Source organism: Primulina tabacum, chromosome 17 (assembly GCF_025594145.1).
Source record: "Primulina tabacum isolate GXHZ01 chromosome 17, ASM2559414v2, whole genome shotgun sequence".
NCBI lineage: Eukaryota > Viridiplantae > Streptophyta > Magnoliopsida > Lamiales > Gesneriaceae > Primulina > Primulina tabacum.
The window spans coordinates 30300486-30324690 of NC_134566.1; the positions used below are offsets into that span (position 1 = coordinate 30300486).

At 34.6% G+C, this 24205-nt stretch overlaps 3 protein-coding genes across 24 annotated transcripts; 2 read left to right on the forward strand and 1 right to left on the reverse strand.

The window, feature by feature from the left end:
* The first annotated feature begins 229 nt into the window (after positions 1–229).
* LOC142531738 (uncharacterized) lies at positions 230–8328 on the forward strand. 22 transcript variants are annotated; one of them, XM_075637975.1, is made up of 17 exons: positions 230–721; positions 844–912; positions 1049–1156; positions 1483–1551; positions 1635–1793; positions 2135–2170; positions 3082–3188; positions 3282–3356; positions 4034–4085; positions 4545–5152; positions 5682–5891; positions 5995–6115; positions 6675–6805; positions 6920–7134; positions 7281–7308; positions 7638–7703; positions 7798–8328. In XM_075637975.1, exons 1-13 carry the CDS (start codon positions 320–322, stop codon positions 6747–6749), a joined length of 2091 nt encoding a protein of 696 aa, XP_075494090.1. In that variant the 5' UTR covers positions 230–319; the 3' UTR covers positions 6750–6805; positions 6920–7134; positions 7281–7308; positions 7638–7703; positions 7798–8328. The 22 variants fall into 22 exon arrangements, with proteins under 22 accessions (XP_075494090.1, XP_075494085.1, XP_075494093.1 ...); XM_075637970.1 differs by having other exon boundaries at positions 7638–8328; XM_075637978.1 differs by lacking the exon at positions 7638–7703.
* Positions 8329–9441: 1113 nt separating this feature from the next.
* LOC142531164 (phragmoplastin interacting protein 1) lies at positions 9442–14311 on the reverse strand. Its single transcript, XM_075637228.1, has 5 exons — positions 14053–14311; positions 12798–13418; positions 11420–11588; positions 10453–10499; positions 9442–10381 (listed from the first exon to the last, which is right to left on the reverse strand). The coding sequence occupies exons 2-5, from the start codon at positions 13322–13324 to the stop codon at positions 9631–9633; spliced, it is 1494 nt and encodes a 497-aa protein (XP_075493343.1). The 5' UTR covers positions 13325–13418; positions 14053–14311; the 3' UTR covers positions 9442–9630.
* A 923-nt stretch (positions 14312–15234) lies between these two features.
* Positions 15235–19902, forward strand: LOC142531604 (uncharacterized). Its single transcript, XM_075637803.1, is given in 10 exon segments — positions 15235–15436; positions 16085–16133; positions 16330–16418; positions 16514–16570; positions 16720–16782; positions 16983–17048; positions 17697–17783; positions 18158–18251; positions 19322–19737; positions 19740–19902. Coding segments are annotated over 10 exon segments (1086 nt in total). The 5' UTR covers positions 15235–15331; the 3' UTR covers positions 19800–19902.
* The last annotated feature ends 4303 nt before the right edge of the window (positions 19903–24205 follow it).

Here is a 24205-nt window from a genome sequence, read left to right on the forward strand (position 1 = left end):
TCTGCCATTCCTTCGGTTGAGATTTTGAAGAGTCGACGGAGACCTTTTTCCAGGAACGAATGGTTTAGAGTTCGGAATAGGGTTTTGCTGGTTTTTGGCAAAAGAGTGCGTTTAATCGTGTGTTTCACAGATTTTAAACTTAAAACACTGAGCATAAAAATAATTTTCATTATGGATTTTTTTTAAAAAAAAAACAAAACAGACTCTCTTTCCACTAATTCCTCCCATTTAAGCATAGAACTCAATTGTTTGAAACCCTAAACCCTGTTGTCTTCTTTGATATTCGATTTCACTTCAGAATCAGGGAAGGTGAGGATAGATGGCGGACCTTGATATGGACCTGGACGAGCTGTTGGGCGGCCCGGCGCAGGCCCCCGTTCGATCCGCACGCTTCAATCCCAAGGGCTCCAAATTCAAGCCCAGGGCCAAAATCGAGCCATCTCAACAGCTGCCAGTACCGTCGTCTGACTCTGCTGAAATTATGCGAAAGGAATCGGATTCCATTCCCTTACCCAAAAAAGAGGAACTTGGAATCAAACCCGAATTTACAAACGATGTTGTTGAAATGGACATTGAATTGAAGCGTGGGGGGATAGTTGAAAACGGAATGAAGAAAGAAGAGACTGAAGATTTAATGGAAACTGAAGATGGGGAAGCCGAAGACGAAGTTGTTCGAGAAATTGATGTGTATCTAACTTCTTCTCTGGATCCTAATACTCGGGTATTAGTGGGTTTTAATTTTAAATCTTCTCTAGGAATTTTGCGAGGTGAATAATGTATGATCATGGAGCACGAGATAATGGAACATTTACTTTTTTTTTTCCTTCCTTTTTTGCTATTCAGTTGTATGTGTTGCAATATCCGCTCAGACCTTTGTGGCGGCCGTATGAAATGGAAGAAAGATGTGAAGAGGTATTCATAGTTTCCATTTGCTCGTTAATATTTCGTTAACAAGTTTGATCTGGCAACTGTTTTGTGCTAAAAGAAAATATGCCTTAGGCTAAGTGGAGAACTTTGCATATTGTGAGATTTGGTGATGATTTTTCAGGTGAGGGTGAAACCTGGAAGCAACGAAGTAGAGGTTGATTTGGCTATTGATTTTGAATCCAAAAATTATGATAGAGATGCTGGTTCTACAGTTTTGATGAAAAAACAGGTTTGTTTTATTCTTTTATTTTTACATATGTATGTTTCATATAGTTAATCGATGGAGATAAGGTAAATGCACCATACTTGTTTCTATAAAAGTTTGGTGACATGAACTCTATCAACTATCAAATTTATGTTTAAATTATAGTAAGAAGGCATTTTGGCATCTGTTGTCAGTTAATAGAATTGATGACAGTCATAACCTAACACGAATTGTTCTTGTATCAATGAACATTGATACAGACTTCTTTTACTTCAAATTTTTTATCAGCTCGTTTTTCTTTTAGGGTGTAAAAGTTTTGCGTTATGTGCTTTTATTTGTTCCTTATGTAGACTCTTGCTTCATCATGGAAGCCACCTCACACAAGTGGTTATGCTGTCGGGGTTCTTACCGGAAACAAGGCATGCTTTTGTAGCTCATAGAATCTTTCTATTTCCCATTTTGAATGCGGATGGACAATCAGAATCTGTTGTTTATCATGCAGTTACACTTGAATCCTATCCATGCAGTGGTACAACTTCGACCTTCTATGGAGCATCTTGATTCTAGGGAGTCCAAAAGGAAGGTTGATACCAGAGTGGAAGATACAGTGAAGGCAGAAGAGACCAAGGAGGGAAATATTTCGGGTGCATCAAAACAATTGGTTAGTTGTCTCTTTTACCATCTTCAACCAATATGATATTTCTTTATCACACCTCTTTTTTACTGGTTTATATGTCTAGGCATACTAAACAAGTGGTTGAGTTAGTTATGATACTGTCTTATATCTCGGCATACATCATCTCTTGATTGTCAACTAGGACTGGAATATAAAGCCATCTTAAACAGGTGGGTACATGGGCATAAGAAATGTGTATCAAAAATGTCCTCCTCTTAGTTAAGTGGATGGCAAAGCAATTTCAGTTCTGATGTCTTGTAATATACAATTATGTATTTTATCTATGGAAGATTCAATTTTTACATCAAGACCCTACTTCCTTGCAGATCAAACCTTCAGGGCAGGAAAAGGATAGCGGAGAAGTATGCATACCTTGGCTCTCCGGATTTTCTTAATGCCATCTATTAATTTCATCCCTAATAGTGTAACATTTGAAATCTAATACGTTTTTTAGACTCTATCGTTCTTGATTATTGTTTGAAAATGAGGATTACGTGCTGTCAATACCAGTATGTTACTACACAAAAACAAAGAAACTCACTATAACATTAACCACTAAATGGCTGCAAATCATGCTCTCATCTATGAATCTACTTAAAGTCAGGCTCAAAATGTATTTGCAGTTTTCTTTTTGTGGAAGAAGGTTATTGGTGTTTTGTGGAGGGTTCTGTCAAGGAGTCATCCTTCTAATAAATACCAAAAGCCCTTGGTTGTGGCAGTCTATCTACTTTCTTAAGGAGCATGTTTATATGTTTGATACTTTTTGACTATTCACAATATTATCTGTGCGGTAGGCTTTTTAAGTTGCTTGAGTAGCTGTAAAGAACTTTTTCCGATACTAATGTGTCAGGAAAATCAAATTCATAGAGCTTTTGCAACTTACTGCTGAAGCTATTGTATGTAAGATGAAAGAAAGACTGCACATAGGATTTTGCATGATGATCCAACTATTTGAAAAACGGGCTCTCAAGTCTATTTAGCGCGGGTTTTAGAGAGTTTTTTAACGTTTTAGGATCATACAGTCAATTTCTGCTTCAAAGTGAAGTGGAAGAAGTCCAACGGTCTGCAGACATTGTATAACGTTTACTTTTTGTTGACGTGGAGATACCTATTTTTCAGTGCTATTTTTATCCCATTTATGTGGTTAAGAAACATCTCTTTTCCATTCCTCCAAAAAAAAAAATCTCTTTTCCAAGATTTAATCCAGTAGAGTTGATTACCATTTCTTTTAATTGGATTTCAAGTGTTTCTTACTCTTTTGCTACTTTTTCAGGATTGGATTCCTCTCACATACCATGGTGCAAGAAGTGACATGGCATCAAGATACTCGCACAAAATGGTGGCTCAGGAAGTTTCACCTATTCATTTTTCCGTGAGCTCGTATGTTATTGAATGCCGCCACTGCTTATTTCCATATTGTTCATTGTATGTATATTTTCACATTTATCTCTTTTTATTTGTTTAAATATGAAGGTATGATTATCTGAGTAGCTTGTATCCCAGCAGCACTTCTAATGACAATGGTCAGATCAGCGGTCCTTCAAGAAGGTATCCGTTCACACCGCCTTGTTGTCTTTTCAATGAAAGACGAGCTTGTTTGATTGTCTCTGTTTATGCTGATGAGAGAATTCAAAATTTTGTTCTAATCTCTTTTTGTGCTCAAAGGGTAGTAAAAGCACCCTTGTATATCTGATTTTGACTTTCGCTATCGTAGATTTATTTTAGGAAATACAATATGTAATGTTAAATTGGTCGGACTCAGACATTATTCTAATTGTCTTGGAAAGCTTTTCTAAGCTCGGTCGATTATCTTTATAAATGGAGGGATGGATCTTTAGTTTGTGATAATATTAATTAATAAGAATATTTTGTTCTCTCTAACTCGTAAGCTCCCTAGACGTGTTGCTTTGATTCTGCATGTTTTCATTTCATGTTTGCTGATATGGATACATATTATCTTAAATCCCCTTATTGATTGAAGCACATCTTCAGATGTAATCCTAGCCCATCTTTGGAGTCATTTCCTATTTTGCTCCGCTCCATTATTAACAGAATGCGGGCATAGAAATGGTTGCATGTATAATTTTTTCCCAAGTTTTTAATTTTTTGCATTCATGTGTGCACACTCTTTTTTTTTTGTTTTTTGTTTCTAAATATTAATCACTGTTATGTGATTCCTCGTGTTGGGATTTAGATGGTCAACTTATTTTTGGATGTTGTTTTAGGGTGTTGCTGACTCTACCGCTAAAAGAACGGTTTAAAACTTGGCTTCTTGAGGTCTGTTACCGCTTTTGTTGTTCCAAAGTTCTGTGTTCACCAAATATTTCTGCGATTTATTGTATTTGTCAAGAGTTTACATGTCCTTATCTTTTCACGCCCACTTTGCTTGGCTTTCTGTAAATTAGGTGGGCAATTTTTTATTTTTTTATTTTTTATGTTTACTTTTTGCAAGTGAAGCATTACTATCTGACATGGCGTAATCTTTTCTGGGAAGGGTTGATATAGACATTTAAGTGAATGGTGATGTCCTTTAACTTTTAGATTTCTGTTCTCCCTCCCTACCTCTGGTGCTTGGTTTTTTATTGGGGCACTCTAGGTCTTGCTTGCCTTCACCATCGCCAACAATTTCTTTACATCTATCTACCCGTCATGTCTTCTTTTAGCTCTGGTATTTGAAGGAGCTCTGACGACGGTTAAAATATTTCTTCCAATTGATTCGTGAAATTGCTGGAACAGGGGCCTCCAGTTCATCGATTTGATGCTCTGAAGCACCTGGCTTTGGATGAATCCATAGAAGAAATTTTGGTAGTCTTGCAGGAATATGCCCGATTAGTTCAGGGACTTTGGGTTCCGAAAAGTTCTTTGGTGTATGGAACCGATCAAGGCATAGAAGTTTTAGCCAGGGATTATGTTCTTCTTTTATTTACCAAGAATCCTCTCATTAACAGCTCCCAATTACCTCGACGACCTCAACTTGCTAAAGCAATGAAAGATGTCCTGAATGTGTTGGCTGTTGAGAGACCTGCCTTTAGTGATTGGAAACTGAAAGAGCTCCCAGATGTTAGTTTCATGAAACTCAATTCCTCTGTTGTAAAAAAACAACAAGAAGAGTGGGATTGCTTAGAAAATAAAATCAATGGTCTTCTTTTTGGAGGAAAAAGTGGACCTGCTATGATGGCTTCTTCAAAATCTAACACCACAAACAATTCGATCGCAAAAGGTTCCGATAAAGTAGGTACAAGGACCCCAATTGGAGCAAACTCAAGGATCCAAATGTCCGAAGAAGCTCGAGAGGCTATTGCAAAAGCACTTCAAAAACTGTTTAAAAGTGTCAAAGTTTGCAGGTGAGTAACTCTATTATACAAATTATTTCTCTCAAGCTGTTAATTATACTTGTGAGTGTGAATGCCATCTTCCAGGTAGTAACTTCTTGTTCCCTGTGTGATACAGATGCTATTTATCTGTAAGTGGGTGGATTAATGTGATTGAAGCGACATAGTATATGCTTTGAGTCAATATTTCTTTTTTTCTTTGCCTTCTACCTTCTAAAATGTACGCACAAATGGAAATGATGTTAACTGTAGAGTTGGTGGAGCAAATTGAATGGAAGTTCGAGACACTATTTTGTTTGTTCTCAGACTGAGGACTTGTATGTAGTCTTTTTCTTCATTAATTGCTTGACTGAGCATTGGGGGAAATGTTGGTGGACTAGAAGTCTCGAATCAAGTTATTTGGCTCTTGCTTACTTTTGAGTTAACCTGACTTTTTTTGAGCTTCTATGCTTTACATCGATCTAGGATGAGAGTTTTCTTGAGGAATTTCATTTTGATTTTGCTAGGTAAATTACTTGTAATTTATGCTATTTCATGACAGTTTTCAACAAATTAGCCAACGGTTACGGGACATGGCAGTGTCTGAGTCTGCGCGCTCAAAGGGATTTGCTAAAGAGGCTGTAGCTGCAGCGAATAGCATCGATTCTTTTCCTACCGAGCTTCAGGAAATCATTAATCAAGTAGCCGTTAATATTCATGGCGTTTGCGTTCCAAAATCATCACCAGATCATCCACAGTATGACCCATTCAGGTTCCATTTGGATTTGACCTTTTTCTATTAAGGAACATTCAACTTGTTTTTATTGAAAAATGTCCTTGCATGTGTTCAAATAACGTGATTGTCGCCTTTGTAGGAAAGTTGTCATTAATCTTTTTGTTGCGGAAGGGCCAAATGCTAAGCTTAAAAAGGCTTCTATACTTGAGGCTGCCAAGATGGAACTTAAGAGGGATATAACGCAAATCGAGTATCAAAAGGTCGGTATAGGTTTAATATAATTGATGACCTTGAGATAATGGCAATGATGATTGTATATCCAGGTTTAAGATTATACTCCCTCTCCCCTGCCCTTATGTCTAACTCTTTCCCTGGAAATGGGAATTGGTTTCATTTCATGTTTGAGTTCCCGGAGTTTATTCCTATGTAGAGAGAGCTTCATTTTTTTCATTTCTTTTTTTTTTTTTTGGTTTTTTATGCTGACCTGAGCTAGCACATATGTCAAGGAAAGAGATAAAAATGGCATGACTCCTTATATTTCATGGCAACTGTTGAACTCTGTCTCTGGGTTTCTTTATTTGTGAAGTTGCCTTTATTGTAATCCTTTACAACTTTTTCACTGCTGAAAAGAAAATACCTTGTATCTTGCTGATGACAATATGCTGAAGCCTTTGTAGCTAACTTAACTTTCTAAGCATGTTTTCTACCTGCCAACTGTTGAGATTCAGAGTGATCAATGCTTCTGTATTTTCTTAATTCCTCCAAGTGTTACTGTTTGATTTAATCTCTCTGTCATTTGTTTTTGGATTTGATTTACAGGTCTTGCCGGAATTGTGTATAACTCAAGGTTCTGCTTGGGTACTGAGGAGCGGTGACAGAAACCCGATACATTAAAGTTTTTGTTGGAAAATTCATACTCCAGTATTTGCGGAAAAATGTAGCTATAGCATGTATGCTTTCTGAGATCCTCATTAAAGGGATCACTGTTTAATTTCTATAAAATAGGAAGATTTAGGCTATTTGATTATGTTTAGTTTTACGTAGTCAAATTTTCACGTGAACAGGGATGGATGCAAATTGTAGTCATAAATCATTTGTCATTGTTATAACTCTAGCCGCTTGATTGAAAAAACTGGAATTGGAAATTGATGTAGTTGATAACTTTCATCATGGATCCACGTGACAAAAACTTCTCTTGATTTTTAGTAGATACTCAATGGATAGTGAAGTCTTGGTTTTATTGTTGGAGGTTACACTTGATGGCTTGAACATGTTGGTCGTTAGTTTCTAGGCTTTTTTATCGAGTTTGATTCTCACCCTTTGTTTCTTCCTTGACGATCATCATTGTGCTAGCATCATTTATGCATCCCCTTATTTTCTTCTAGTATCTTCGAGGACTGACTAATATATTGGTTTCTTGTGTAGGATGTCCCACCTGATGCTGGCAAGAATGGTGCGTTCTGGCTTGGTGATTGATGGTTCAGTTAATCCAAAATAATGCTATGTGATATCGATGGATGAGAGAAAATTTGAAGTTAATTGAGACCATTGTCAAGTTACCTTGTCCCTGAGGCAAGCTGGCAGTATTTACACTAGACTAGAATATGAACGGTTGTCCCAGATTTTCATTGATCATGACCAGAAAAGCCTGTCACTGATGGTTTTTTTTGTTGTCTCCATTGACATGGTGTATTTAGTTTCAACATCACCCTAAAACCTAGCTACTATAACGTGGGGAATTAAATGACACGACCTAAATATACTCTTCCCATTCTGTTTCAGGGATTGAATTTCAGTAAAAATTGAAAATCAAGACTTGGGCATACGTTGCACCCGATGATGTTTCTCGTACAGTCTTACTTGATATACCTTGTAGACTCCACCAGCCAATTGTTCTTCACAACTTGCTTTTCTAAACCATGATAACCAAATAGTTTTGCAGGTGCCGCCTGTTCCAACACTTCCATGCCAACTGTTTCACAGCCTGGTAATTTCGTTCAAAGTTAAAATGTTCGGAGTACAAAGGTCTGTATGATAAATTATCTCGCACCAATTAATTTTTTTAGTTTGATGTGTCATTTGGAAATTTAGATGCAGACATGAGGTGATTAGCATTAAGTTGAAATGGACTTGGGTATGAATCAATTGGTCGTCTGATATAATCTGGCTATTTCAAATAATTTACTTTCTCCCTGATGCTGCTTCAATATGAATCCTGATGTCCAATGTGCAATGCAGATTCTCTTAGGTTGTCTGATGATAAATCTTGCCATCCAAATGTACTTTTGCATGACTTGGAATGTGGAGATGTTGCAAGTTTGTAGTGGAGAAATCGTTCCATCATTTTTGGATAGGAAAAATGTAAATTGATACGATTTCTTCGACATATTACCTTGTTAAAGTTCACGTACTCTCGTGTCAAGAATTCTTGAAAATCTGCTTAAAGATAAATATCAAATATTTGAGAAATATTGTGGAAACATGTGATATTTTTACCTTTTATGCTGTCATAGACTCGTAATCTTGCTTGCCCATTTGTAGACCGAGTTTCATAGGAAGTTTACCCGTTGGGCGTGATTTGTATTTGTTGTTTGGGCTCTATGTTCATCAACTAGCTGCTTATTGACCTTGTGAATCCAATATTTTTCCCCAAATTTGAATTGATTATTTTAACTAAATGGTTGAATTTGAACTCAAAGACCCAATATGAATTGTATGCTCTTTATACTCATCGGCAATATCTTGGTTTCCAATGGTTTTATGCCTGAAGTTTGATTCCAACTGTCCTATTTGTTGAAGGCGGAAGTACTTGACATACACTTGTTTTGGGATTAGCTACAAAGACAAGATGTTCTTAATTGCGAATGTTTATTAATTTTATCATTTTCTTGATTATGAGCAGATATTGGTAAATAACTATTTGCAATTGGACAAATAATTAAATATTATTTATTTAATGGATGAAAAAGATAAAATTTATAACCTTGCATAGATCAAGTAACATTATTTAAACTTTGAATTGATATTTTTTCCATCTCAATTTAACAAATTCTGATGAGTCGGCATCAATTTATGCCGAAGGCGTAAGGTGGGATCAAATTTGATCCGATAACATTACGAAAATATTAAATCTGTTAAAAGTAAAAATTTACGTTAAAAAAATAAAAATCTCAAACTCACAAAATATATCAAACTACACTTTATAAAATTCTCTCGCTACTTAATTGTGTTTTTCTTCACAAATTGATAGACCTATTTATAGAATTTCTTTGGAAATAATCCAAAAATAAATATATCATTACATATATCATCACACACTAATTTTCAATATTTACAACTCTTAGTTTCAACATTCAAATATATCAACTATTATTTTTCAACAAAATCATAATAGTGTTCTTGTGATAATGAATAATAATTGATTAACCACTTTAAGATCATGAGACAGTAATTTGTAATCTTATATAGCGCAAATTTTTTTTAACACATATTTAGTACAATTCATTTGCCTTAAAATGAATAAATTATCGTTACACGATCGATTGGCATATTGATCGATTTTAGATATTTATCTTCATATGTAATTCACAATGAATCTGAATTTTAATTTCATCACCTCCAGTAATTAAAGAAGGATACTAAAATGAAACAAGAAAAATTCGAAAACAGTAAATTTCCAACTCAAGTGGGGTGATATAAGCTGGCGTGCAAAAAATACAAAACAAGGTGTAATTCAAACGACAAAGAAATCTAATAATTCTCGACCATTCTACATTCATACTTCATCAGGATTCGTCGACTCAGTTGCTGCCTTCTTCGGGCAAGAAGATGAGAGGTGGCCGCGTTCTCCACACTCATAACATGTCCGCCTCCTAATCTTTGAACTCACTGCACTTACTTCAACGTCATCTGTTTTACTTTCCCTAATATTATTGTTACATTCAGTAACGAGACTGACTTCATGACCATCAGTTTCACTTTCTTTTGCCATGGCTTGCTTCTTCGGGCAAGCAGATGAGAGGTGGCCGCGTTCTCCACACTCGTAACATGTCCGCCTCCTAATCTTTGAACTGGCTGAACTTACTTCAATGCTATCAGTTTTACTTTCACTGATATCATTGTTACTTTCAATGGCTATATTGACTACACCATCGTCAGTTTTACTATCTTTTGCCATGGACGTTGAGTTTTTCGCAGTTCCATTTCTCTGTACAGCACAGCTTATTCTAACAGGTCTTCCGCAGACAAATTCTTGATCTAATTTCAGAGCAATGTGCAGGGAAAGACTATCGGCAAAATCCACATGGGCATAACCCTTGAACTCCTTTGTATTCTTGTCTTGACCAAATCGTATAGAGGTGACCGAACAATCAGAGAAAAGTTCCCTCAAATCATTCTCAGTTATATCCCACAACAAATTACCAATATAGATCCTGTTGTATCCCTCCAAAACTGAAGGGGAAAAGTTCGACGATTGGCTGTGTTTAGATGATTTGAATGGCTGGATTGTCAAAAATAGCCCTCCCCTGGAAGATGGTAAAAAGTTGAGTATGAAAATTCATGAAAGTCAAGCATTAGAATTAAAGAAGCGACTTACATATCCGAACCATGAAGAGCCAACGCTCTTTTAGCAGCTGCTTCAGTCTGCAATAGGAACAAAAGATAAAACTCTGATAAATTTTCATGTCAAATTTGATGCCGAAATAACAATAAGAAACTTGCTCATTTCTTTTAGACGTCAGTTCTTGTGAAAAATATTTATGTGATATCCTTATTCCAAAGATTGAAGAACAAATTTATAGAATGAACATTCAAAGTAATTTAAATTCTACTTGAAGTTCAATTGAGCTCTATCCCACATTGATTTGTCAATGAATTCAAAATGGATAGCTTCACCATACCTCGGTGCAAAACCCTCCCTCACATTGGTCTCCCTGCAACCCACACAAGGTTGAAAACTACCATCATGATATTTGAGAGTTACCATAGTAGTTCAAAGCTCTACTCTACCTCCACCTCTTACCATGGTTTGTATGAGTTTGAAGAGAGAGAGAATTATTTTCTTCTTTGGCCAGCTTATTATTGTGCATTTTCAGAAGCGAACATTCTCAACTGTATATGAGTCAGTTACATTGTTTTGTCCGACATAAAAGCATCTCAAACAACATTTTTTTTGTCCGACATAAAAGCATCTCAAACAACATGAGACTTTCCGCTTATTTGAAAATCATTTCTGAAGATTGAAGAATGAATTTTCAAAGTTTTTTACAACCAAATCACAAACAAAACAATAACAAGAATGTAAACGTAATCATCTGCAAATTAACTTTACATTGAGGTTGAGAATGGGCAGGATATTAAAATATTTCAAATCAAAAGTTAATGAGATGATCGTTATTCAAATTCTTTTCTAAGTTGCTTTTTAATATGTATATTGCAATTCATTAGCTTGATATTAATTTCACAGGGACAACGTCCACGTTCCATGGAAGGACAAGAAGTCATGAACCATATATATTTGAGAATAGATGAAAAATGATAGTCCAGCCAGTCAAAGAACAAACCTTGAAAGTGATTATGGCAATCCCTCTGAACTTCCCAGTGTCCGGAAATAACATACAATCAACATTAATAATCGTACCACAACCTTCAAAGTAACTCCGAATATCATCTTCAGTGGAGTAGTATGGAATGCCCCCAACATATACTTTTGCAGATACCTCCACATCTTGTCTGAGGTAGGAATACAAGTTAAACAGTGAAAATGGAAGAAAATGCAACTCTTAGAAGTATTCAGAGCCACTCAAAATCATCAAACACGCATCTAAGTGTCTGTAACATAGTTATCAAAGCAACAATAATGCGCAAAGGTATCTTCCGCATGAAGTACAAGGTGAGGTGCACGGATTATCGAAACAAGATGCGCTAAGGTCTTATTCTAAATTATGGCAACCATAACATCACATAGAGACCATGACTTGTAAGACTCGTGCTTGAACCTTTGAGGCACATCAAGATGTGCACTTCACACAAAGCTTGTGTATGTTAAAGGGTTGTGTCTTGTCTCGAACCTAAACACAAGAACTTTGCCTCACCAGGCTTTGAACCAAGGTGCACAACTCATGCACTTTTAGAGCATATACAAATACATCAATAAGATTCCCAAGAAATCGTCAAATATGCACACAAATGGGTCTTAAAAACAATAGTTGCATTTAATAAGTAAACTTCCCTGGCAAATAGCCATCTGAGCTCAACTTGCCCACACTGTAATTTCCTTTTAACATATTCTCACGTTCATATAATTCCAAAGGGTATGAGCAATATTAAAGGTGGCACCAATCCCCACCAGATAAAACTACCTTCCACTGTTCCATAAAATTTAACCTGCAGCAGGACCACATAAAGCTCTATCACTCTAGCACTCAGCCATCAAGGGTAGACATATTTAGCATTTAATCCTTCCAGTTTCCCCAACAATAAGTCAAATGCCATTCCATAGAATTCAATTCTCAATTAATAGGAAATCAATTGTGTTACTAGATACACCAACTTATAGAAAGAAAGCATGTTTTATTCATCCCTAAAGTTCCTTTAGTTAAAGTCTTTATACAAACAAAATGGCACACCTAAAAAAGTTATATAGGTATACTCACCAAGCACATGTATATAAATTTCAGGAAAGAATTATACAGGTAATATTCAGCCTAGGCTGCATAGATATTATCCCACTGTTCAAGTTGTTATACCAAAAAGGATACATTTAAAACAATGCACAATCAAAATTCAGTCAAGCCTAAAAAGATAATGTCCTGCCAGTTAAACATTTACAGCAAACAATAATAACTGGAAAAATCCCAAGAATGACTACACTGACACTAATTTGGACAAGTTATTTACTCTTGAATAGAATAGAAGTTTCCATTCAGAGAAACCACATACCTCTTATTGCACTCATCCACCTCTGCCTTGAGTTGCACTTTGCTTACTTCATTCCTACTCTTCTCAAACCCATCCTCTTTGACTGGATCGTTTCCCGATTTCGTAGGTTTCTTCTTATTTTTAGATTTCTTCTTATTCTTAGATTTCTTCTTTTTCTTCAACTTTTCTGCCTTATTGTTCTCAACATCCCTCTTCACCTTATCTTCATCTCTCTTCCTCTTCTTCTTCATCTTCACCTCCATGTTGTCTGACTTCAGCTCAACGTCTTTCTCTCTATCTGTGCCATCAACGACTTCTATATGCTTTAGAACATCAGAGTTTTCATGTACCTTTTGCCTTCTCTTTTCTCGTTTTGACAATGTTGGCTTGTGGGATTCTGTATTAAAGATCATCTTTGTAGAATCAGGAAGTTCGCAATTCAAAGCTCTGAATTTTTCAGCATCTTTGTTCTGAGCCTCTGACTCCACAATAAGTTCAGCTTTAGCAGCTCGCAGCTTTTGCTTCAACTTCTTGTTTGACAGCACCATCTTTCTTCTGTTCCGCCTTCTTCTAGTTGCAATAAAAGGAAATCTGGCACGTGCTAAAATTACAGATTTCTCCTAATTTCAAATCACCAGAAGTCTGCATCATATTTAAAAACGGACAAAATTTAGTATTCCATGCTTTTAGCCAAAAGCCATCTAGAATGGTAGTAAGTGTTGTATGAAAACTTTCTTAATCCAAATCCTAGATGGAAAAGAAGTATTTATAAATGAAATAAAACAATGCCAATTAAAATGAACTATTTTGACAGCTATTCAACGAACTTCATCAAATTTGAAAAGAAGTTGTACAGCTTCCATTCAGCCGTGAAGAAACATTGAAAGTTTCATCAACCAAAGTCCAAACATTACATGGTTGGACTTCACAATCCTTCAACCTAGTAGCAGATCATATTTAGTAAAACATGCTCATTACCAATTTATGAGAAACCAAATACAAAAGAAAAGAAATCAGACATAGCGAAAGTTCCACAAGTACAAAAATTTCAACGGCGTGAATCACAAGTCACTCAGTACACGAGCCCCGAAATAACCAGAAACACTAATCGAGACAATATAAACTAAATGATGTTGAGAACATGGCGAGATATTCCAAATCACAGATAAATTGATAAACATAGCAAAAAACTCGAATCAAGATGAAATCTTTGGCCCAATTATTCCAATAAAATGCTTTAAAGTTTAAGCCACGGAATACAAAAATTCAGCATTACAAGTGTGTTTCCAGTAAGGCCGTTCCGCCGTTGAACTGCCGCCCCTCACCACTAATCATACACAGAATATTGTAAACATGTCAAGCTCCAAATCCCTGTACATCCCTCGCCCTGAATGTATAGTGGAGACCGAAACAAGTCCGGCGGCGCAGCAGCTGTGGAGGCTGGCCGCAGGTGCTCAAAAGAATTGCTCTATAGTCGATGGAGGAAGGGATTGGACTTTTTCTTTGGTCGGCGGTGTGATGTGGTCTAAGGTTGAGTGAAGTGAGGACGATTATGTAATTTCATGTCGGTTTAACAAAAACATTCGATTAATTTGTAAACTGTGAAGTTACATTTTCCTCTCTCCAATTTTATGTACCTAAATATTAATATAATATTTAACATAAAATTATCTCACGATAACTCATTAAAAAAATATTATTTTTCATAATAAATATCAGTTGAATCTGATCGAGTCGATCAGTCTTGTAAATATAGAATTATGATATTATCTCATGACAGTTCTATTCAAATTTTAAATTAAGATTGGTACATATAATTTTTAAAATTAATTACATTTTTTCTATAATTATTGAAAATTTTAAGAAAGATAAATATAATCAACGTCAATTTAAAATATGGGCTCGATCAACTTCTCATGTTGTCAAAACATTATAAATAAATCTCACAATATTTATCATTTTATGTTTTTGTTTTTTAAATGAATATTAAAAATAAATAAATACTTGGGAAAAATTCCAAAGGTCTAATGTATACACGATAAAATAATCCACCAATTTGAATATATCTCATATCATAGAAATTCCCGATTCGTATTTTGTAGCTGCTGTGCAGCTTCTTATTTATGTATGAGTTATAAATGTTTTAATCATTTTTGCTCTGATGTTTATGAATGAGTCAGAATATTACAAAGATTTTCTCTTGCCTTCCAAATTTAATAAAAATTTCATGAGTAAAACTGAATTAACACGATCTATATTTACAATTAAAAATAATATTTTTTTATGAATGAGTCAACTTGAGATCTGTCTTATAAAATTTAATATGCGAGGCTATTTAATAATTTTTTTTTAATTTTCATATTTTGTGCTAAAAAATTTATATGGTTAAAATTTTAAAAATAATAGTATGAGTTTTTTTTAATGTTTTATCAAATAGAGAGTGTAATTTAACTTTTCACAGAGATTTTTATGTAAATTACACAGAGGTTCTGGTCGAATTCCTAAACCCTTGGGCATTCCAGCTTGCTTTGTGTGTGGGATTTCAGGCGAGGATCATGACCACGCGAATTGCCCCGGGAGTGGGTGCGAACCTTTTGGGCCAACACGCCGCCGAGCGCAACCAAGACGCCACCGTCTATGTTGGCAATTTAGAAACCAAAGTACTTTTTTTTCCTTCCTTATGTTATTACTTCTGGGTCAGGGTTTAGATTTTGTCTGTCGAAATCGAAATGCATTGGGTTTTCGATCTATTTTGTTTAATTTGCTTGAATGTATGTGTTAACTGATTATGTCTTGTGGGTTCGGTGGTTAATGGGGAAGAAGAAGAGATTTTTTTAACCTCCTTTGTCTGTTTGAATTGTTCTTAAATGACTCGACAATTGATATACATGATTTAGTTATCAAATGCTGAAATCTAGTTTTAGGATTCTGAGTAAACCTCTTGAGTAAAATAGAACAATGAATGGTTGGCACTTGATGTTTTTTTTTTTTGGCAATTTAGAGCAGCAAACTTACTTTTTTTTGTGGCTTAATCTTGAAATATCCGGCAACTTATTCATGGTGAGGAATAATGAATATGGTTCATTTTGATGGATTCACCTAACTAACTTGTTCGGCCAGTCTAAGACCTTTAGTGTATCTTGTCCCAGTGTTAATATTGTTAGCTTTTAGTTTTGTAATTCCTGCTTTTCTCTCCTGATGTTGTCTTGGTTTCGCCATTCGTGTTAAATGTCTTGCTGGGGTTTCTTCTTTTTGTCATTAATGTCATGTCGAATCTCAAGTGCTCCCTATCTGTGTGTGACTGACAGGCAAGCGAGGAGCTATTGTGGGAGTTGTTTGTGCAAGCCGGTCCTGTAGGTATGTTTGTGGCTTTTACCATGGGAGTCGGGACTTCATTTTTCTCCTAATTAAGTGATAGTTGGGAACCTGAATGATTTGAATGCTTTACAGACTCACTTGGCGCTTACAGAATTTAGTTCCCTCTACTATATTTTTTTGGATATATTTATGATCTAGTCAATGGTGTTGCCTTACACTTTCTTTTATGATCTAGTCAATGTATATGTTCCCAAGGACAGAGTTACAAATGCTCGTCAAGGCTATGGCTTTGTTGAGTTCAGAAGTGAAGAAGATGCTGACTATGTAAGTGTAATTTTACTGTTACAATTGTGAAACATACCTTTTTTCAAGTTACTCATTGTAAAGTCCAGTGATTTCAATTTTTGGTCCTTTTCCAGGCCATCAAGGTATTGAATATGATTAAGTTGTATGGGAAGGCCATTCGAGTAAATAAGGTATGTGCTGTGTTTTGTTTGGATGAAAGTTTGCCATTATTTTAATGTTTTTACGTTTGTTTACGTATGAGATCCCTTATGGTTTTTATCAGGATCTGCTCTACACACCGTGTACTCATTGATTATCTTGTTTACTCTGTTTTTTCCAGGCATCACAAGATAAGAAAAGTGTGGATGTTGGAGCTAACCTTTTTATAGGGAACCTCGATCCTGTAAGAGCTATGGTCCTTTTATTTCTATCGATTACTCTCTCTCAGTTCTCTCAGTTCTACTTTTCACTCTTTATCATATGTTGCCATTCTACATGGTATCTTACATGACACAGTCACAGTTTGATGCTCAAATTATTCTATTTCTGAGCAACCTTTTTATTGCAGAAAAGTTGCAACATAACTCTTTGTATTGTTTCCAGGATGTTGATGAGAAGCTTCTGTATGATACTTTCAGTGCTTTTGGTGTCATCGTTTCGAATCCGAAGGTCAAGTTTTGTCTTGCACTTTACTCATTGCTATTTCTCCTGTGTTCGATTCTTGACAAAAGAAGACTGGCTGAGAGGGCTCATATTCTTATGCTATTTCTGTTGTTTATGATGTTGCATCTCCCACTTTTGGTGCTTTGCAACTGAAATGTTCATTTTCTGCAGAAATCTGCCATTTGCTTCTATTTATCAATTAACATACCATGGATTTTTTTTTTATTGCCCCACCCCCCTCTCTCTGTCATTTTCTCATTTTCCTTTACTTATTGTCCTTTTCTCCCTTTTTTGGCGAGTATGGGGTTGAATCTTAATTAAGAAAAATTTTGGTGCTGCGATATTTTTTTTAAAATTTTGTGGTTATCATTTGTTGTCAATTACTGGTTACCTGAATTTCTGCTCTATATCTGATATTCCTTAACTCTTAGCTGCATCTTGTGAATTTGATGAATTAGACATTTTATTGCATATTCTTAGAAATACTTATTTATGTACTTATGTTTATTATTGAACTAATTGCTGTATTGATCGTTACGAAGTTGCTCTGTAACGATAGGTATATTTTTTGTTGATTTCTCACGTAAAATTGATGTTCTTATTTTTTCATTTTTGAATTACTGGTTTTGTATCATTATTTTTGGTGCCTTACAGATAATGAGAGATCCAGAGACGGGAAATTCTCGTGGGTTTGGCTTTATTAGTTACGACTCTTTTGAGGCTTCTGATGCTGCTATTGAGGTAACCTTTTCGATCTGTTGTCCCCAATCCTCATCTTGGCTGGCTATGTCGTCTTGAAATGGCACAGTGCCTTGTTTAAACTATGTAACATCTATCATGCATGTAGTTGATAATATCTTGTGATGTTACTCACAAATCATTCTACATTTTGATGTATTTTGCACTTGAATCTTTGGTATGGAGGTCAGGTATAACCTACTACTTGTACTTCTGCTGCTAAATTTAAATAGGTTGTGGATGTTGTTACACACAAAAAAAAACGATGATGTTGCTTTGAAAGATTGTGCCTTATGAATTGTAAAGGACACACTGCTTGCATGCTATTGTTAACGTTTCCATTGTTCAAGAGGCTAATAGCCTTTTGTTTTTTGTAGACAATGAATGGCCAGTATCTGTGCAATCGTCAGATAACTGTGTCTTATGCATACAAGAAAGACACAAAGGGGGAGCGTCATGGTACCCCGGCTGGTATGATTATCTTATTGCCCTCCTTCCCTTCCTCCCTCTGATCAAGCGCTAAAGTTTGTGCCGCTACACTATATCTAGATGGGCTAGAGCCTATTGATGTTGCTGCTTCCAAATATTTCTCATAGTAATGCTCACGTAAGATAGTGAAACCAAATATGCCTAACCTTTGCCACTCTGTCATTTACCCAACTTTCTTCACCATAAGCATGAGACAGTAAAGACCATTTCATCTTGTGTTAAATAAGAAGTAATTATGGCGCATCGAACACAAACACCTCACATGCCCTCTGTAAGATATGAGTACCAGCATACGTGGTTTAATCAATTAGTTTAATTCAATGGTGCAGCATTTGATTTCCTAGACTTTGGTTTCTTGAATTTAACTTAAGTTTTTAAAATCAATTGTTGAAGGTGCGCTTTTGTCGAAAACAATAAGACGACAATTCATGAGAGAATGACTAGACCAACAACACCCGAAGACAGCAATTTCACCTTAGAGCCTATTGTGAAATCTAGGGCAAGTACATTGATCTGTAAAACCAGTCTGAATAGTCCACGATTGTGTACGTTAAGAATGTCCTCAGTAGTAATTGGTTCCATCTCCGATGAAAGATGCATTTGCTAACATTTGCTAAGACATCTGCAACAGCATTCCCTTCTCGGAAAGTACGAGTATAGCTTCTAGCCTTTGTAATTATGAATACTTTTTGCATTATTGCAATAACTTAGGTTAGGCTTATAGTTACATCGAGTGTGTGTGTGGGTTATTTCCCCGAGAATAAGTTAAGGGCACGCAAAAGAAACTAGTCACAGGGCATATCTTTAGCTGTTGTTTGTCAGCAATGATTCAACATGCAAAACATCTTTGAAACAAAATGACCGATGTTGATTCAAAGTGACAGGACTTCATGCTTTGAGAAATTGATAAGATATGCTTGTATATACAGTGTTTATACTTGTCTGATGTGTTTGTTCTTGAGTTTAAAATGTTCTTTATTCTTGAATGCGCACTTGTCTGATGTGTTTGTTCTTGAGTTTAAAACGTTAATAACCAATCAATGTATCCACAGAGCGAGTGTTGGCTGCGAGTAATCCAACTACACAGAAAAATCGACCTCATACCATGTTTGCTAGTGGACCTCCAACACTCCCTCAGACGAACAATACTGCTGCTGTTCCTGTGCCACCACGACCTTTTGCAAATGGAACTATTCCTCCACCTCCAGTCCAGCAATTCCGCCCACCACCTCCACAACCTCCACAAACCACCGTCTATCAAACTATACCGATGCCTCAACCACCATCTTGGCAGGGTCAGCCACCAAACGCTGGTCCAATTGGCATTCCTCCACATATGCAGCACTTTGCCAACGTGCCACCACCACCTCCCCCACAGGTCAATCAAGTTTTTGTTAGGCCACCACCGCCTCCTGCAGGAATGGTTGCTCCGCCCCTTTGGCGGCCACCACCACCACCCCAGCAGCTTGGTGTGTTGGGCTACATTCTATGCACCAGATGCCTATGCCCCCGCCCCAACATCCGCAGTGATATATGTATTAATTTCTGGATTGCAAATTTTTTTTTTTACTATATTGTAGCATGTATGACGTGGAGGAACATTAAAAAAGGAAATTGTTTATTGTTAGAACCATATTCCGTGTCTGAACGAGATTTGATGGATGATACTACATTTTCATAACAAAAAAATTACTTGCATTATGATTAAATATTTTGTTACAAAAAAATACTTAGTTTTCTTACCCACTCAATGCAAGGTTTTTACCATGAGTAAAATTTATCTTGTTGCTTATCTTGAAAAAGGATAAATTTACTAAGTAATGTTTTGCAAAAAGGATTTTCTAATTTTTTTTTAAACATTGGGATGTCATTGTTTTTTTTTTTTTTAAAAAAAAAGAAAATCTAGCTAAATCGAACCGGATGGATTTTATTAATTAGTAACTTAATATTTTCAAGGTTGCCTTTTATGTCCATTTATTTAGACTTCAACTCATTCGGATTATTTTCAATTAGTAACTTAATGTTTTCATATGCCCATTTATTTAGATTTCAACTCATATGTCCATTTTATTAATTAGTAACTTAATATTTTCAAGGTTGTCTTTTGTGTCGATCAAGCAAATGTATTGTTTGGCCAATACTGTGGCACACTTTCTTGTTCATAGAGCATTCAATAGCTCTTCAATTTACTTTGGCTAGATGGAAATATTACATTTTGGCTTTTTTGTATTGTAACTCGAGATTTATCGACTTGATGTTATGAATGCTTAGCTTTCAAAAAAATAAAAAAAACTCATTCGGATTATTTTAAATAACTTTATTTTTTTATCTATTAATTCATCACAAATTCGTACTATTAAATCAATTTTCAAGAACAGATCGGATCGATCCGATCTCATAAAATAAACTATTCGATTCCATCGAAAACCGAGTCGACCTATTTACCATTCTCAAATACATGGTATGTATACAAAATAGTAAAGAAAAAAATGCACTTTCCTGCTAACATTTAGATGTATAGTGTATTTGACTCGGTACACTTTTTGTCATTAAATCCCAGAAATCTACATAAATCTATGCTGCTGCATGCGACATATAATACGTATTAAATGTATGTCTCAACTTAAATTGGTGAGGCACCGAGGCGTGCTGCTTAAAAACGATCAATTCTTTTTGTTGTCTCCTCTGCCCCAATTCATGTATTATCTATTACCATCTGATTCCAAAGCTCCAACCTGCCACATATTTATTGCATCCATCGATCCGATTCATGCATATAGAACACTGCGTGTAGCTACGAGCTCGGTTCGAATTATAATCATGTACAAATTTCATGGTATGATTTGAAATTTTAGTACCCCTCAAATGGATTCCTAGTAATTTTTAGTATTCCAATCTTAAAAATTGTGGGCATTTTTTTGTTTATGATGATGCTCAAAAGTCGATGAGAATTAAGGTTTAGTCAATAGGTGGGCAGAGCCCAGATGCTACAAGTTAAATGCAACTGATGGTAAATGCGATTAATAAAAGTGGCGTTCAGCTGTTCCTTTTTTATGTTAAAAGTCGTGCTACGCTTTTAACTCTAGCTGGGAGCTAACCCTTGAATCATGGTGAGGTAAAATAGGTAAAGAGTCTCTGATACCGTGAAATTGGATGCTACTTGAATTTTTTTTCCATTTTGGGTCACTCGTCAATGTCCAATAATAAATAGAGTAGGTCTCTTGTGAGACGGTCTCACGAATCTTTATATCTTGTAAGACGGTCTCACGAATCTTTATCTGTGAGACAAGTCAACCCTACCGATATTCACAATAAAAAGTAATATTCTTAGCATAAAAAGTAATAATTTTTCATGGATGACCAAAATAAGAGATCTGTCTCACAAAATACGACCCGTGAGACCGTCTCACCCAAATTTTTGCCTAATAAATATTAGTGTATCTGTGCACGCGTGCCATGATTATATAGTTTTTTTTATTTATTTGATTATATTCAAATAAGATTAATATCATAATTGTTAAAGTCATCGAGAGATGAGAAAGAATAGCAAAAAAAAAAAAACCAAACTTGTCTTTATTGTCCACACTCTTAATATAGTGATAGATTTTAAAATATAATATATATTTATAATAATTTATAATTTTCATTTTAAATTAAAATGGAATGTGTAGTTGAAAGAATGAAATCTACAAATTATATACGGCCTTGATTCTTTGAGCCAATCTTTACCATATAATATTAAATAAAGTGACCGAAAATTTTAAAATAAATATAAATATTTATCATCGGAAATATGTTTTATCATTCATACTTTTTTCAAAATAATTATAAATATATTTAAATTTTAATATAAAATTCTATAGGCAAATTTAAATGGTTAGAATTAATAATAATAATAATAATAATAAAAATAAAAAGAAGATTACTCACAAATCACAATCATCTGAGAGAGGAAAATGTGAACTTGAGGTTAAAATATAATTAGTTGGTAAAATTGGGTCAATTAACTAAAGCCACAGGGACCCAAATGAATGATTTCGGGTACATGTAAAGGGTGATTATATTTTGAGTAAGTCTCTTATGAGACGATTTCACTGATCTTTGTCAGACGGGTCAACTTTATCGATATTTACAATAAAAAGTAATATTCTTAACATAAAAAGAAATATTTTTTCATGGATAACTCAAATAGAGACACGTCTCACAAAATACGACCCGCGAGATCGTCTGCATTATATTTTATTTACTTGGACATTTAACTTTTAAATCATTGCATTTGTTCCCCTCATGTGAAGCACTCATTTGATTTAAAGTTATCAAACCAAATCAAATAAAAATTATTCCAATTACTTAGGTTCAATTTCATGAATAAATTTTAGATATTTTTAAAAAAATTATTAAATTAACTTGTAATTATTAAAATATTTATCCAAATAAAAAAGTGCACATCCAATTATTAAGAAACAAGTAAAATGCTTTATCATGCATGATGAAGTTTGACTAAAGCTAAAAGAACTTGTACGAAAGATTTTCTTTTTTCCCCACCTAAAATTTAACGATAATTTTACATTTTATATATAAATATTTAAAACATATAAGTTTTAAAATAAGTAGTCCTTTGCATTTTGGCAAAAACTTAGGGGTGTCAATTTGGATGGGTTGGATCGAGTTGAGCAATAGTATTATTCAAAAATTGCTCAACACGAACCCAACCCGAAAATTCTCAACCCGAATCAATCCGTATAACTTGATTTTGAATTTTTTTATAAATTTTTTTAAAAGAAAATTAAATAAAATTCAAAAAAATAATATTAATATTTTAATTTAAACACATAATAATGAAATCTCTCTGATATATATGATTTAAATTTGAAAGTATTATTGTAGAAAAATAAAGTATATTTATTAAATCAAACAAACAATTGTTTAAAAAATAAAAAAAATATTCAAAATAAGTATTAAATTATGAAAATTTATGATATAAATATACAATAAAAAAATTTCAGACATACAATACATAAAAATGTAGGCAATATTTATTAATTATATTTTTTTAAAAAAATAAAATTTTCAAGTCAACCTGGATGGACTTGAACCCAACCTAACCCAATCATTTTTTTCGGGTCAGCTATCGGGTCCAACCCGATCTGACCCGAACCCGAAAACCCCAAACCCAAACTCGATTTTTTTCTGGTTGAACCGTGTCGGATTGGTGAGTCATGTCTGATTTTGACACCCCTACAAATATTTGTGTGAGACGGTCTCATGAGTTGTATTTTGTGAGACGGATCTTTTATTTGAGTCATCCATGAAAAAATATTACTTTTTATGCTAAGAGTATTACTTTTTTTTGTGAATATCGGGGGATTGACCCGTCTCACACATAAAAATTCGTGAGACCGTCTCATAAGAGACCTACTCATATATTTTTGTTATTCTCATTTTGATTAAATTCCTGTAAATATGACTTTTACATAAATCATAATAGGGATCCTTTTCATGCAATGCAAATTTTTATAATATATCTCATGAATTAAACTTTTAAATATATATTTAAAAACTTATGTAAAAATGTAAAAAATTTCAGGCAAGAAAGTGTGCATCTCAAACACTTAATAATTATATTATTTTTGTAGGACCGAACACTCGTTATTTTACTAAAAACTATAGTTGTTGGTTACGGTGTAATTCAAATATTTTAAATGGTATACAGCTCAGATACCATATTTAGATTGTTCTATCCACCAACAATATTCTTGTTAAAAAAGAGTTGGGAAAAAATGAGTTCATAGAATGGTTCACAAAAACCATGGCACCAGTGTTTGTTATTGAATTTCACTTTTTAAAAAATTGATTGATATTTTATATATTAAACTAGTATTTATTTACTTTTGTATTTAGTATAATATAACTATTTTCGAGTGAAAATTTGCAAA